The sequence below is a fragment of the Falco rusticolus genome, chromosome 19 (genome assembly GCF_015220075.1).
Source record: "Falco rusticolus isolate bFalRus1 chromosome 19, bFalRus1.pri, whole genome shotgun sequence".
Taxonomy (NCBI): Eukaryota; Metazoa; Chordata; class Aves; order Falconiformes; family Falconidae; genus Falco; species Falco rusticolus.
In genome coordinates this window covers 3,019,965-3,032,644 of record NC_051205.1, presented here as the reverse complement: position 1 = coordinate 3,032,644, position 12,680 = coordinate 3,019,965, and the positions used below count along the sequence as shown (strand labels likewise).

The window sequence follows — 12,680 nt, the reverse complement described above, 5'->3', positions numbered from 1 at the left end:
GGCCCCAGCTGGCCCCCGGGCCCCCGTCCTGGTGCAGCCCAGTTTGTCCGTGCCTTCCCCCGGACAGGCAGGGGGCAACGGCCAGGCACCGGGGCTGCACCAGGCAGGGGCAGCCGTGGGAAGGGCCCAGGCCCCGCGAGCCGTGGGAGGGCTGGCAGGGCCTGCTCCCACGCCGGCTCCCCGCCACCCGCCAAGGCCGGACGCGGAGGAAACCAGATGCTTCCTGCGCCCGGCTGCCGCCGCCAGAGCCCGGCGCTTCCTGCGGCACGGGGGCCAGCCTTGGCCCGGGGCTGCCGCCGCCCCGCCGCCAGGGGGAGCCCCGCCGCCTCCCACTGCGCCTGCGTGGGGCGACGTGGCACTGCCTGGCACTACAGCTCCCGGCGGCCCCCGCGCTGCGGCGCGCTGCACTGACGTCATCGCCGCGCCGGGGCTGAGCGGGCGCGGGGCGCGAGAGCCATTCAGGTGGGGGCGGGGGCCGGTACCTGGGGCCGGGGCAGCCCTTCAGCTGGCTCAGGAGGGCTCCGAGGGGTCCGGGGCAGGTGGGCGAAGGCCCGGTGGGATTCGGGGCGGGTTCCGTACAGGAGGCCCCGGATGGGCCCGGCCCGGCTGGGGCGGGGGGCTCGGGGCGGGCGCGACCCGGTCCCGTCTCACGGCCGCTCTCTCCGCAGGCCGCCATGACCAAGCTGGGCCAGTGGCTGTGTGGACTCGCCCTGCTGGGCTCGGCCTGGGCCGCGCTGGCGCTGGCGCCGCCGGGGCTGCGGCTGCCCGCCCCGTGCCGGCAGGCCCTGCTGCCCCTGCCTGTCTACCTGCTGGTGGCCTTTGGCTGCTACTCCTTGGCTACCGTGGGCTACCGCCTGGCCACCTTCAACGACTGCGAGGAGGCGGCCGCTGAGCTGCAGGAGCACATCAGCGCGGCGCGGGCTGACCTGCGGCGGCGAGGGCTGCGCTTCTGACCCAATAAAGCTGAGGGACCGTGGCTGCTGCCATGTTTGGTGCTCCCGGGGGGGGGCGGGGGGCCCGGGCTGGGGCTCCCCTGGGCGGTGCTGCTCGGGTTGGGGGCCGCAGGCAGCCAGAGACCTCGGGACACCACCCCAAGCCACACTCGTGGGGAATCAGTCATCTCCCCAGCATGAGACTGGTGCTTGGGAAGCTCCACACAAGGGAGGGGTCTCCACACAGGCCCGGGTCCCCTCTCAGCACTCCCCCCAGCCTGCAGGGAGCCCCCCCCCCCCAGCCCAGCCTGGCCTCTCCCTCTCCAGGCTTCTTGGAGCTTGGCTGTAGAGGCAGGGATGCGAGGTGGCGAGGGCAGGATTGGGCCTTGCCCCGAAGGCCTGCGGCGCTGGGTAGCACTGTGGGCAGAGCACATTCCCGGTTGCCCTTCAGATGTGGTTCACCCCGTCAGGTGGGAGCTGGAGAAAACTCATCTCGGTCTCGCTGGCCGGTTTCCAGGGGAAGGAGGAGAGAGGCTGGCTGGGTGGAGCAGGCAGCGCAGCCTTTAAAATGCAGAGTGCCCAGAGCCTGTGGTCTCCCCCAGCCTGCTGGGGTGGCTCAGCCCACGCCGGGGGGCTGCTCCCCGCTCCTGCCGGCGCAGCGGCTGCAGCTGCCACTCCTCTGCCCTCACCTTTGTGGGCAGTGGCAGGCAGACACGCCGCAGCACCGGGACGGGCGCCCTGCAGCGCAGGCGTCCCAGCTGTGGGCAGGAGGGGCTCTGTCCGGGGGTGCCCCTCTGTCCTGGGGGGCCCCAGACCCACGCTGCCGGCCCGGCTGGAAGAGCTGCGCGGCTGATGGTGACACATGCTAGGGCCTGCCTTCCTGGCAGCCTCCCCGGCTTCTTCGCATACCAGCCAAAGGACTTTCTTGTTTTTAATTATCGGCTGCGCATCCTTCTGCAAAAAGGAGCAGTTGGTATCATGAGGGAGGACTCAGGCTAATTAGCAGGAGCAACTAATTAGCTGTTTCCTGAGCAACAATGGCAGCTCAGAGCAGGGTGGGCAGCTCCCGTGGTCTCACTTGTGCACGGCTGTTTGTGAGGTGGCACCACACTGGATTCGACGAAATGGTGCCTTTCTGGGGCAGGGACTGCAGCCTGGGCACAGGGCAAGGGCAACCAGCCCTGTGTGGGCTACTCACAGCCCTCTGCAGGCTACTCGGGACCATCCAGGGGCTACTCATAGCCCTCCAGCAGCTCGGTAGGCAGTAGCAAGGCAGCAGCTTCTCCCTGCATGGAGACATGCCTGCTGCAAGCGCTTGCATCCCTGGGGGATGCTCCGCTCACCTCTGGCCTCGCGCACGGGGCCACATCGTGGCCACTCCCGCCAGCCGCTTGCGGCACATGCCAGCCGGAGTGACCGGTCGGCAGCCAAGTTTCTGCCCGGTGCGTCAGCGGAGAAAGCTGCCCTTTCCCCAGGCAGTCGGTCCTTCAGCAGCACCGTCACCCAGGCTGGGAGCTGCACCCCACTGCTGGGGGGCTCCTCACCACTGGGAAACGCGGGTGCTGCGGTGGGGGGGGGGGCGAGCGTGGGCCCGGGGCGAGTCCCTGCGGCAGAGACACCTGCAAGCGCAGCCAGTGCAGGTAAGGGGAGCTCCAGCTCCGCGGGCCGTGGCAGCAAGATGGAGCATGCCAGGCAAGCCCGGCAGCCACGCCAGCTCGGGCTGCGTGCCGCAGCGCAGCGGGAGCTCGCCTTCCCCCTCCAGCCACCGCTCTCACCCCAGCCCCGTTCCTGCCGCTCGCCTCCCTATTGATTTTTCCCAGGCCGCGTTGCAAGGTGTAAACGAGCGTCTGAGCCGTAGCACAGGCTCTGCCAAAGTCCTCGTCACCGCTTCCTTAATCCGGCCTGCGTCATCCAGGCTGGAGGACCTGCCCGCACGACGGAGCCGCAGGGACGGGGCTCCTGCCCCGCTGGGGGTTGCCTTTCATGAGGCTCCGGTGTCTGTTGTGTAATTTGGTCACCCAAATGCGCTCTTATCCCTCTGCTGATGCGCTTGCCTGATATCTTCATTCCAGATCATTGTCAATTTGCTAATTGAGTTTGGGTCGATGCCAATGGCTGCCTGATTTGTGCACACTCAATTGTCGTGGTTTTAGTGAGGATTTTAATTGATTATAAATTTGCTGGCGTGATGGCCGGTAGCAAGCCTCGTGTCGAAGCTGCAGAATGACTGTTCTTGCCACGTGGTGACCAGCATCCCCAGGCTGCTGCTTGGGGGTGGGGTGGGGGTTAGAACAGCCTCCCCCAGCAGTGCTGCTGTCCTGGGTGCCCCCTCCCTGCCCCAACTCAGCCTTGTGCTGGCTCTCCCCTGGGATGCTGTTTCCTCGCTGCCAGAAAGTGGGTGCTGCTGGAGGAGGGTTTGCTAGAGCCCAGGGGGTGCCGGAATGAGCCCCCACCATCCTGGGGACAAAGCAGATGTGGGGACAAAAGCCATCCCGGACTCCAAAGCCAGCAGACCAGGAGGGAGGGAACAACAACCAGGCACTGGGAAGAGTCTCTGATTTATTAAAAGGCACTTAAATTCGTACAAAAGAGATGCAGGGCTTCCCGGCAGCCCCAGCCCGGCGTTGCGGCAGAGCCATGGGCATGGAAGATCATCCAGGGGTCCCCAGGGACAGGCGGGGTGCCCAGGGATGGGGGGGGTGGGGGGCTCCTGGCACCCCGAAGACATCCCTGAGACCAACCCAACCATCACCAAAGGACCAAGGGCTGGTGGAACGGTGGCGAGGGTGCGCTGTGGCGGCAGGGACAGGAGGTGCCCTCCCAGGGCCCCAGTCCTGCCGGGAGCAGGTAGCCCTTAGCCGAGGGGGACAGCAGTGCCACGGTGGCACCTGGAGCTCGGTGCCTGCGGCTGGTCCACGCTGGAACAGACTGGCAGGGGTTGGGGGGATCCTTCATGGTGTGGGCTCCTTCCTCGGGGCGCAGCGGGGCCCCCTCAGGCGTGCAGGGGTCTGTAGGGCTTGTCCTGGCCCGGCGGGTACCGCCAGAAGAGCCAGAAACGCAAAACGCTGGTGACGATCCCCGGCACATTCGGGACCTGCAGGAGGACGTGGCAGGGGGCGCAGGGGGTGGGTCCACCCAGCTCATGGCACTGCTGCCCTCCCCCACCACCGTTCCACCAGCCCTGCGTTGCTGGGGGAGATTTATTGGCCTTATACCATCTAATTAATTAAAATCAATACTCATCTCGCTGAGCCTAGTCACGGGCTCTGCTGTGTGACACACACGACGCCGGATGGGGGTCGGCCCGGTGCCAAGCGCTAGGCTGAACACCACGGGGTGGGGAACGGGATGGCATGGGATGGGATGGCACGGGATAGTGCGGGATGGCACAGGATAGGACAGGATGGGATGGGGTAAGACAGGATGGGATGGGATGGGATGGGATGGGATGGGATGGGATGGGATGGGATGGGATGGGATAGAACAGGATGGGATGGCATGGGGTGGATGGTTCAGGATGGGATGGATGGGATAGGATAGCATGGGACGGATGGGAGGGGATGGGATGGGATAGAACATGACAGGATGGCATGAGATGGCATGGGGTAGGCCAGGATGGGATAGCATGGAACAGGATGGGATAAAACAGGATGGCATGGGACAGGATGGGATAGCATGGGATGGCATGGGACAGGATAGGATGGGAAAGCATGGGATGGGATGGAATAGAATGGGATGAGATAACACGGGATAGCACAGGACAGGACAGGAGAACGTCCCTTGGTCACCCGCTGCCCCAACCCACCGTGATGTAGGGGTCGTGGAGCTGCAGGCCGTAGAGCGTCCAGCTGGTGGAGGCCAGGAAGGTGGTGACAGTCAGTGGGAAGGACAGGCACCGCGTTGACTTGCTCCGGACAATCTTAGCCTGCAGAAGCAAATGTCAGGCTGGTCCTGGCCTGGGCAGCCCCGGTGCTGCTGCGGCTCCCCCAGACCCACACACCAGGTCAGCCAGCGGCGAGAGGTACATGCTGATGGTGAAGACGCTGCAGAAGAGCCCCAGGCGCACCAGGCGTGTCTGCGTGTCAGCAATCAGGAGGGTGAAGTAGCCGTAGCCAGCAGCCAGCACGGCCAAGAGCAGCAGACTCCGCAGCAGCACGGGGCGCTGGGGTGGGGAGGGGGTAGACAGTCAGGGCAAGGGTTCCCCTGACCACCCACCGACCCAGGCAAGCTGGCCCCCACCTTCGAGGGGCTGTAGTAGAGGTATGCCAGCATGTAGAGGGTCTGCAGCGCTGCGCCGATGGCGTTGACAGTGATCAGCGTCCAGTCCTGCTTCAGGCAGCCGTAGCCCAACCAGCTCAGGTTGCTGCAGGGCGAACAGCCGGGCGCTCGCCTGGGGGCTTCTGCCTTCCCCTATTGCCATGTAACCCCCCCAGCCTGCATGTCTGCATGTGACACCACCCCCACCCCACCCCCCCCAGGGCTTGACCCCACTGTACTTGACATCGGTGGTGAGGAAGGGCAGGAACTGGATGTTCTCCACGCTCTTGGTTGCCAACATCTGGCGGAGGTCGGACCTAGGGAGAGTGGAAGGGAACAGTCTCCTGGGTGCCAGTGCCATGGCGGGGGGGTCATGCACTGCTGGGGGGGCTACAATCCCTGTGGACAGCAGGCAACCCCCAAAACATGCACCCTGAAATGCTCCCAGGCCCCCCACTGCACTTGTGACCACCCCTCCTCCAGCCCCTACTCCCTCAATGCCCCCTGCACGCCCAGCCCTCCCTGTCCTTTGCCTTCAGCTTTGTCACCCCCCAACCCCAGCCCCGCCAAACCGGCCCCAGTGGCTGCAACACTGCACCTCACAACTCCCCTGCCACTGCACATCAGACCCTGTGCTGCCCCACTGCAGCCCCAGCCCTCTGCACCAGCCCCCCATGGCCCCCACTGCACCCCCCAAACTGGCTCCAGTGCCCTCCCCATTGCACCCCCAATCACCCCACCAGCCCCCCACTGCATCCCCAAGACTGGCGCCAGCGCTCTTCCCATTGCACCCCCAAAATTTCCCCATGGCCCCCTCTTCACCCCCAAACTGGCCCCGGTGCCCTCCCCATTGCACCCGCAAAATCCCCTCATGGTCCCCATTGAACCCCCAAACTGGCCCCGGTGCCCTCCCCATTGCACCCGCAAAATCCCCTCATGGTCCCCATTGAACACCCAAACTGGCCCCAGTGCCCTCCCCATTGCACCCCTAAACTGGCCCCGGTGCCCTCTCCATTGCACCCCCAAAACCCCCCATTGCACCTCCCAAACTGGCCCCAGTGCCCTCCCTGTTGCAACACCCCTCACGCCCCCATGGCCCCCATTTCACCCCCAAACTGGCCCCGGTGCCCTCCCCATTGCACCCCATCCACCCCCCCATGACCCCACTGCACCCCCAACCCGGCCGCGGTGCCCCCCGCTCGCCCCCGCCGCTCACAGCCCGGTCCCGAACATGGCCAGGGTGCAGCCCAGGCAGGCGGCGGCGAGCAGCGGGGCCATGCCGGGCCGCGCCACCGGGCCCCGGCAGCGGCGGGAGGGGGGCGGGGCGGGGCGGGGCGGGACGCACTACCGGGGCGGGCCCAGCCGCGCCACCGGGCGGGCACCGAGCGGGCGGCCAGCGCCGTGCCCCGGCGCACCGGCCCGAGCAGCCCCGACACCACCGCGATGGGCTGGGTCCGAATCCATGGGGCACCCCCCACAGCGGGGTGGGGGACACCACCCCCCCCCTGCATCCCCTGGACACACACCCACTCCCCCTCCCCAGCACCCCCCAGGTTCCATTTCCCCAGCACCCTGCATCCCTGGATGCTCCCTGCTCCCCAGCACCCCCCTACCCCACCCCCCTCCATCCCACCTCCCCAGCACCACCCCACATCCCTGTGACCCCCGATTCCCCAGCACCCCTACATCCCTGTGACCCCACTAACTCACACCTTGGTGGGGGGGGGGTTTCCAATTGCCCTGTGACGCCCCATTTCCAGGCCCCCCCCCCCCCAACAGGGTCCAGCTAGGTTGTGCCCCCTGCCCAGCCCCAGGGGCTCTGGGCCCACCTCAACCCCCTCCTGGGGCTGGGGGTGTGTGTGCACGTGTGTCTCTGCACCCATGGAACAGCTGCTGGCCCAGGCGGGGACCCTCACCCTTGTGCCCAGGAGAGAGGGGCACCCCACCACCACCCCCAGCCGGGCTTTGTGTCACCAGATAAAACACCTGATAGTGCCAGCACGTTGTGGCACTCTTCCACTTTCAAGCCCTCTGCAAACACCAGCCAATTAATTAATTAACCAGCACAAACACCCTGCATGGGCCATTCCTCTTTCCAAGGCCAGAGGAAATGAGACCCACAGAGCAGAGGACAGCCCCTCATGCCCCCCCACCCCCAGCCCCATGCACATTCCACATGGTCTTGGTTATTTATTCAAGACAATCGTATAAAAACTCCTGTGTTAGAAAGCTGTACAAATTGGGGCAGGCAAAGCACCCCGCGCAGGGTGCCACTGCGGGTGCCCCTCTGGCACCCAGCAGAGGGGATGGGGGGTCCAGGGTGGGGGCTGCTCTCGCCACCCCCACGTGCAGTGGGATGAAGGATGGGGAAGGGGCACAGCACAGTGTGGAGGGGGATGTTTCCTACAGCCCCGCTCCGCTGGCTGCTGGGCATCCCGAGACATCCAGGCTCCCAGAGCCAGTGACACTGAAGGACCGCAGCCCCAGGGTGCTGCCGCAGCCAGCACCAGTGGCACCCGGCCGGCCACGGGGCCAGCACTGCATCCCCGCCTGCGGGACATGCCACAGTCTAAGCCCACCGAGGCCCATCCATGGGCAAGCTCAGCCTCTGGGGCAGGGGTGCCAGCCCCCTGCTCTCCTCCAGTCCGGGACACACAGAAACCCTCTGGCCCCAGGCTCGCGCTCAGCTTCCAGCTGCTGAGACCATCCTGCCTGCGAGGGCCGGGGGAGCAGAGGCGGCTCCAGGCTTTGGTTGCTCTGCTGGCTCTGGGCCCTCCAGCCCTGTAATACTGAGAAATCCTTTCCTCGCCCAGGTGTGCACAGGGCAGACCGCCCCCCGGGTGTGCGTGAGGACCACAGGGGTCCCAAGCATCCTAGCTTTGTCCCCAGCGGTGACAGCCTTGGTCTGTCCAGGCACGGCAGGGCGGCTCACAGTCCCTGCGGCACCAGGAGTGGCAGGAGGAAGCTGATGAAGGTGATGGGGCTGCTGCTCCGCATTGCCGAGTTCTGCCCCACACTCCTCAGCACATGTGCAGCTGCATCATCTGCTGGGAGAGAGGAGCTGTGAGCATCCCTGCAGGAGGTGCCGTGCCCCAAGCCAGTAGCACATCAACCCACGCGGGGGCTGCTGCCAGCCCGGTCCCCCATGCCCCCCTCAAGGAGAGCAGCCGGGTTGAGCCCGGCTCTCCTGCAAGCCCCATGGCCGCCCAGACCCGCCTGCCTGCCTGCAGCCACCAACCTACCTGCCTGGATCCTCCCCTTCTGGGTAGAGGCAGGGACAGGCGGTGCCGGAGCTGCAAAACAAACACGGGGTCAGAGCAGCGAAAGGCACCTCCCGGGGCCCCAGCAGCCAGGTTCCACCGGGGGCTGTGTGCCCCCCCGGCAGCCACTGGCACCTTCCTGGCCAAAGGCGTGTGCCCACAGCCCGGGGCTGGCAGGGGGCCACGGCCCGGCCGTGACTCAGCTCAGGAAAGGCCAAGCTGGGCATTGACGTGGTGAGCGAGAAGCCGGGGGGGCACCAGTGGGACCTGGAGGTGTGTGGGGGTCTATGTGATACTCACTGCCTTTGCCAGCGACCATCACCTTCAGCTTCAGGCATGCTTCCCCGTGGTGGTGAATGGGCTTGGCTGCAAGGGAGAATGTGGGTAAGGGGGCGTGGGGGAAGCCTGGCAGGGACCCCAGCCCCACGGCAGACCCCCAGGTACTCACAGATGTAGTAGTAGCTGTGCCCTTCCTTGAACTCCTTGCCCAGTGTAAAGGGGGTGAAGCGCTGGAACTTCTCCGAGAACTTTTCTGGGCCGTGCAAGGCGCTGGGCTTGTCGCACTCCCAGCGGATCTGCTCCTTGGAGCGGGGCTTGCAGGCCTGGTACTCCTCCAGCTCCACCAGGTAGAGGGTGTAGCGCTCCATGGTGCGGGGGTCCACGCTCCCCTCCTCATAGTGCGGGCAGATGATGTCCAGGTAGTCGTTGAGGCGCACCTCCACTGTATAGTCGCTCCACAAGAACCTGCAGCAGGATGGAGGGAGGCAGGGGTCAGCTCCAGCGGGGAGAGGCATGGGGGGTCCCTTCCCTTGCACACACACACACACGCCCCCCCCGATTAACAAGGTCAAGGGAGCGCAGCCTCCAGCCCACAGTAGTTCCTCGGAGCCCACAACAGGGCAACCTTCAGTCCACCCTTCCCCATGTTGAGTCCCAGGGTGCCCAGGCTGGCTTTGGGAAGAAAAGCCCCCCCACCCCCCAAAGCAGCCCCCCGCCCCCCCCAGCTGGCAAGCGCAACCCCCTTCCCAGTGCTCCCTGGGAGCAGGGAGGGGACCCACTGGGACGCGCGCCCTGCCCGTCCCAACGCTCCCGGAGCCAGGCGGCGTCGGCAGCTCTCGCCCGTGGGGCAGCCAGCCTGGCTCCAGCGCCTGCTGTTCCCCCCACCTCACCCATGGCAGGGGGGCTGGCAGCCGGCCGGGGACCACCGCAGGGACCCCTCACCTCGCTGGCTGTAGTGGCCTCTGAAAGGGATGGCCACCCCCCAGGCCAGCCCCTGCTCTGGAAACCCTGGGATGGGGGCGGAGGGGGGGAAGGACACACAGCCCTACAATGTGGGGGGGTCCTACAGGTAGGGAGACATGGCATCCCTCCAGCCTGGGGGGCTGGTGCCTGGGTGTGGGGGCATCCCTACAGCCTGGGGATCATGGCCCATGGCAGGGGGGGCACCCCTACAGGCTGGGGGGCATGGCCTGGGTGTGGGGGCACCTCTACAGTCTAGGGGGCATGGCCTGGGTGTACACACCCCCCGACAGCCTGGGGGAGCTGGCGCCCGGGTGGGGGGGGGCACCCCTACAGCCTGGGGAGACAATGCCTGGATACAGGGGCATTGCTGGATACAGGCTGGACGCGGCCTGGGGATCATGGCCCACATAGGGGGGGGTCACCCCTATAGTCTAGGGGTCATGGTCTGGGGGACATCCATACCCCCACAGTTTGGAAGGGGGGGTGCCCAGTGGAGGTGGCACCCCTAAAGCCAAGGGGGGCACTCCTACAGTCTGGAGGGGGTGTGCCCTGGGGGGCACTCGTACAACCAGGGGGGCAGAACGTGGGGGGGGGGCAGCCCTACCGCCAAGGTGAGGGGGGCACTCGTACAATCAGGGGGTCAGAGCTCGGGGGGGAGGGGGCGGCGGGGCGGGGAAGGGGGGCTCTAAGGCCCGGGACGGGGCCACCCCGCAGCACCAGCCCACACCGAGGCAGCAAGGGGGTTGGGGGGCGCCGGTCCCCGGCCAGCCCCCCCCCCCGCACATCCTGCCCGGTCGGCGGGGGCCGCGGCCAGCCCGGTGTTTGTCAACACGTTTCCCTGTGCCCGGCGCCGGGGCTGGCGCCGCGCCACCCCCGCGGGGAAGGAAGAGGCCCCGCTGCCGCTCGGCCCTGGGAACGGAAGGGCCCCCCCGGGCCGCACCTGGACCGGCCCCGCACCGGGGCTCAGCACCGGCCCCCCCCCCAGCCCCGCCGCCCCCCGCTCCAGCCCAACCCTGCGGAGGATCCGGCCCCGCCGCCCGTCCCGGACAAAGGCCGCCGGGGGAGCGGCACCGTCCGCGCCGTCGGGTCCCGATCCCGGTGGGGGGGGTGGGGGGCCGGTCCCGATCGCGGCACCGGGAGGAGGCGGCGGCACTCACCGGGGGTTGGAGCTGTTCCAGAAGACGGTGTGGCGGTCGGCCGCCGCCGCCCAGCACAGCCCCAGCCCCAGCAGGGCCAGCGGCACCCACCGCCGCTCCATGCGCTCCGCGGGCGCGCTCCGCCGGGCGGGCACCGTGCCCGGCCCCCGCCTTAAGTACGGCCCCGCCACCGGCCCGCCCCGCCCCGCCCCGCGCCCCGGGGCCGCGACACAACAACAACACGGGCGGGGGGGGCGGCCCCACGCGGGAGCGGCACCGGGCCGGGACCCCCACACTCCGGCACCGGGGGGCCGGGATGCGGGGGGGCGGCCCAGGGCAGGGACCGCCACACCCCGTCACCGGGGGGATGAGATGCGGGGGGGCGGCCCAGGGCAGGGACCCCCACACCCCGTCACCGGGGGGACGAGATGCGGGGGGGGGCGGCCCCACGCGGGAGAGGCACCGGGCCGGGACCCCCACACCCCGGCACCGGGGGACTGGGATGCGGGGGGGCGGCCCCACGCTGGAGTGACACTTGCCGGGGACCCCCGCACCCCATCACGGGGGGCGAGATGGGGGGCGGCACCCCCACGTGGCAGCGGCACAGGGCCAGGGACCCCCACAGCCCATCACCGGGGGAGTGAGATGCAGAGGGGTCAATGGCAGCAGTGTGGTCCTGCCTGGTGGTACTGGCACCCGTGATCCTGCCTGGGTGTGGGCAGGGGGTCCCCCCCCCCCGCTGCAGCAGTGGGGTGATGATGGGGTGAGGCCGGGGTTGTTCCCCACCGCGGCGGTGTGAGCCCCGGGGGGGTCGGGGCAAAGCGTTGGAGCTGTGGGCGTCCCCTCCCTGCTGGGGTGCAACAGCTGCCGAGGGGGTACCCTGCAGGCCTGTCCCCTCCCAGCCCGAGCCATGGGACCCCCTTATCTGTTCTGCTGGGTGAGTGGGGCCTGGGCAGCCGCAGCGGCTGCTGAGAAGGGGCTGGGGGCCAGGAGGGGCTGGTGGCAGCAGGGGCAGCACACACACCCCCCACCCCCCACCCCCCTCGCTCCTCCCTGCCCTTATCAGCTGCCGCTGCTTGCCCAAGACTTTGCTCCAGCACTGGCCAAACCCTGCACGCACCCCCCACCTCGCTCCCACCCCCCCACCCTACTCTGTTTGCTCCATGTTGTGAAATTCCCCTGGCCCGTGACCCCCGCCGGCACAGGGCGGGGGGCTGCGGGCGCAGCGGGTGCAGCGGGCGCGTTGCCGGCTGCCTGGCGGGGAGCGCGGCGGCTCGCTATCTGCTCCCATCTGCCCCCAACACCGATCCATCCTTGTTAAGCCCGGCAGAGAGATGCTTCGCCGCCGTGTTGTGAAGTGATAACTCAGCCGCATTTGCAAAACAACTTTCCTCTTGTTTATTACATAATGATCCATTGATTGTGGGTAATGTTGCATGCCCGCCGCTGCAGCCGTGCGAGGAGCGCTCCCTTGGCACGCTGGAGGGGCTCGGGCAGGCGCCGGCACCGTGGCTGGAACCGGAGAGCAGCTGTTGGCTCCGAAAGGCTCCCACAGGGTCAAAGCTATGGGGCTGGGTACTCCGCATCCCACCCGCATCCCCCACGTCCTCCCCGCATCCCGGCCTCGCTCCCCACACTCGGCTCCTGCGGGAGGGGAACCCGCTTCTTCCCTTTCATCCTCCCTGGTTGCGGCCAGGCCTGACATCATCCCCTGCGCCGTAATGACTGTGCGAGGCCTCCTGCTCCCAGGAAGCCGGCGCTGCCGTGGCTTGCACAGGGGAGCACCTCCCGGGAACACCCGTGGGGCTGCAGCCTGCCAGGATCAGAGAGCCGGAGCGTGGCACGCGCAGCCC

The 12,680-nt window shown here is 67.9% G+C and overlaps 3 protein-coding genes across 6 annotated transcripts; 1 reads left to right on the top strand and 2 right to left on the bottom strand.

Annotated features, from left to right (window-relative positions):
- Positions 1 to 329: 329 nt before the first annotated feature.
- DPM3 (dolichyl-phosphate mannosyltransferase subunit 3, regulatory) lies at positions 330 to 976 on the top strand. 2 transcript variants are annotated; one of them, XM_037371137.1, is made up of 2 exons: positions 330 to 462; positions 669 to 976. In XM_037371137.1, the coding sequence occupies exon 2, from the start codon at positions 675 to 677 to the stop codon at positions 951 to 953; it is 279 nt and encodes a 92-aa protein (XP_037227034.1). In that variant the 5' UTR covers positions 330 to 462; positions 669 to 674; the 3' UTR covers positions 954 to 976. The 2 variants fall into 2 exon arrangements, with proteins under 2 accessions (XP_037227034.1, XP_037227035.1); XM_037371138.1 differs by lacking the exon at positions 330 to 462 and adding an exon at positions 475 to 539.
- Positions 977 to 3,471: 2,495 nt separating this feature from the next.
- SLC50A1 (solute carrier family 50 member 1) lies at positions 3,472 to 6,534 on the bottom strand. Of its 2 annotated transcripts, none has more exons than XM_037371104.1 (6): positions 6,406 to 6,534; positions 5,429 to 5,506; positions 5,172 to 5,295; positions 4,933 to 5,094; positions 4,738 to 4,857; positions 3,472 to 4,026 (listed from the first exon to the last, which is right to left on the bottom strand). In XM_037371104.1, exons 1-6 carry the CDS (start codon positions 6,465 to 6,467, stop codon positions 3,925 to 3,927), a joined length of 648 nt encoding a protein of 215 aa, XP_037227001.1. In that variant the 5' UTR covers positions 6,468 to 6,534; the 3' UTR covers positions 3,472 to 3,924. The 2 variants fall into 2 exon arrangements, with proteins under 2 accessions (XP_037227001.1, XP_037227002.1); XM_037371105.1 differs by lacking the exon at positions 3,472 to 4,026 and adding an exon at positions 4,033 to 4,254.
- Positions 6,535 to 7,364: 830 nt separating this feature from the next.
- On the bottom strand, positions 7,365 to 10,967 carry EFNA1 (ephrin A1). 2 transcript variants are annotated; one of them, XM_037371110.1, is made up of 5 exons: positions 10,849 to 10,967; positions 8,898 to 9,193; positions 8,750 to 8,815; positions 8,432 to 8,482; positions 7,365 to 8,236 (listed from the first exon to the last, which is right to left on the bottom strand). In XM_037371110.1, exons 1-5 carry the CDS (start codon positions 10,947 to 10,949, stop codon positions 8,118 to 8,120), a joined length of 633 nt encoding a protein of 210 aa, XP_037227007.1. In that variant the 5' UTR covers positions 10,950 to 10,967; the 3' UTR covers positions 7,365 to 8,117. The 2 variants fall into 2 exon arrangements, with proteins under 2 accessions (XP_037227007.1, XP_037227010.1); XM_037371113.1 differs by having other exon boundaries at positions 7,365 to 8,233.
- Positions 10,968 to 12,680: the final 1,713 nt, after the last annotated feature.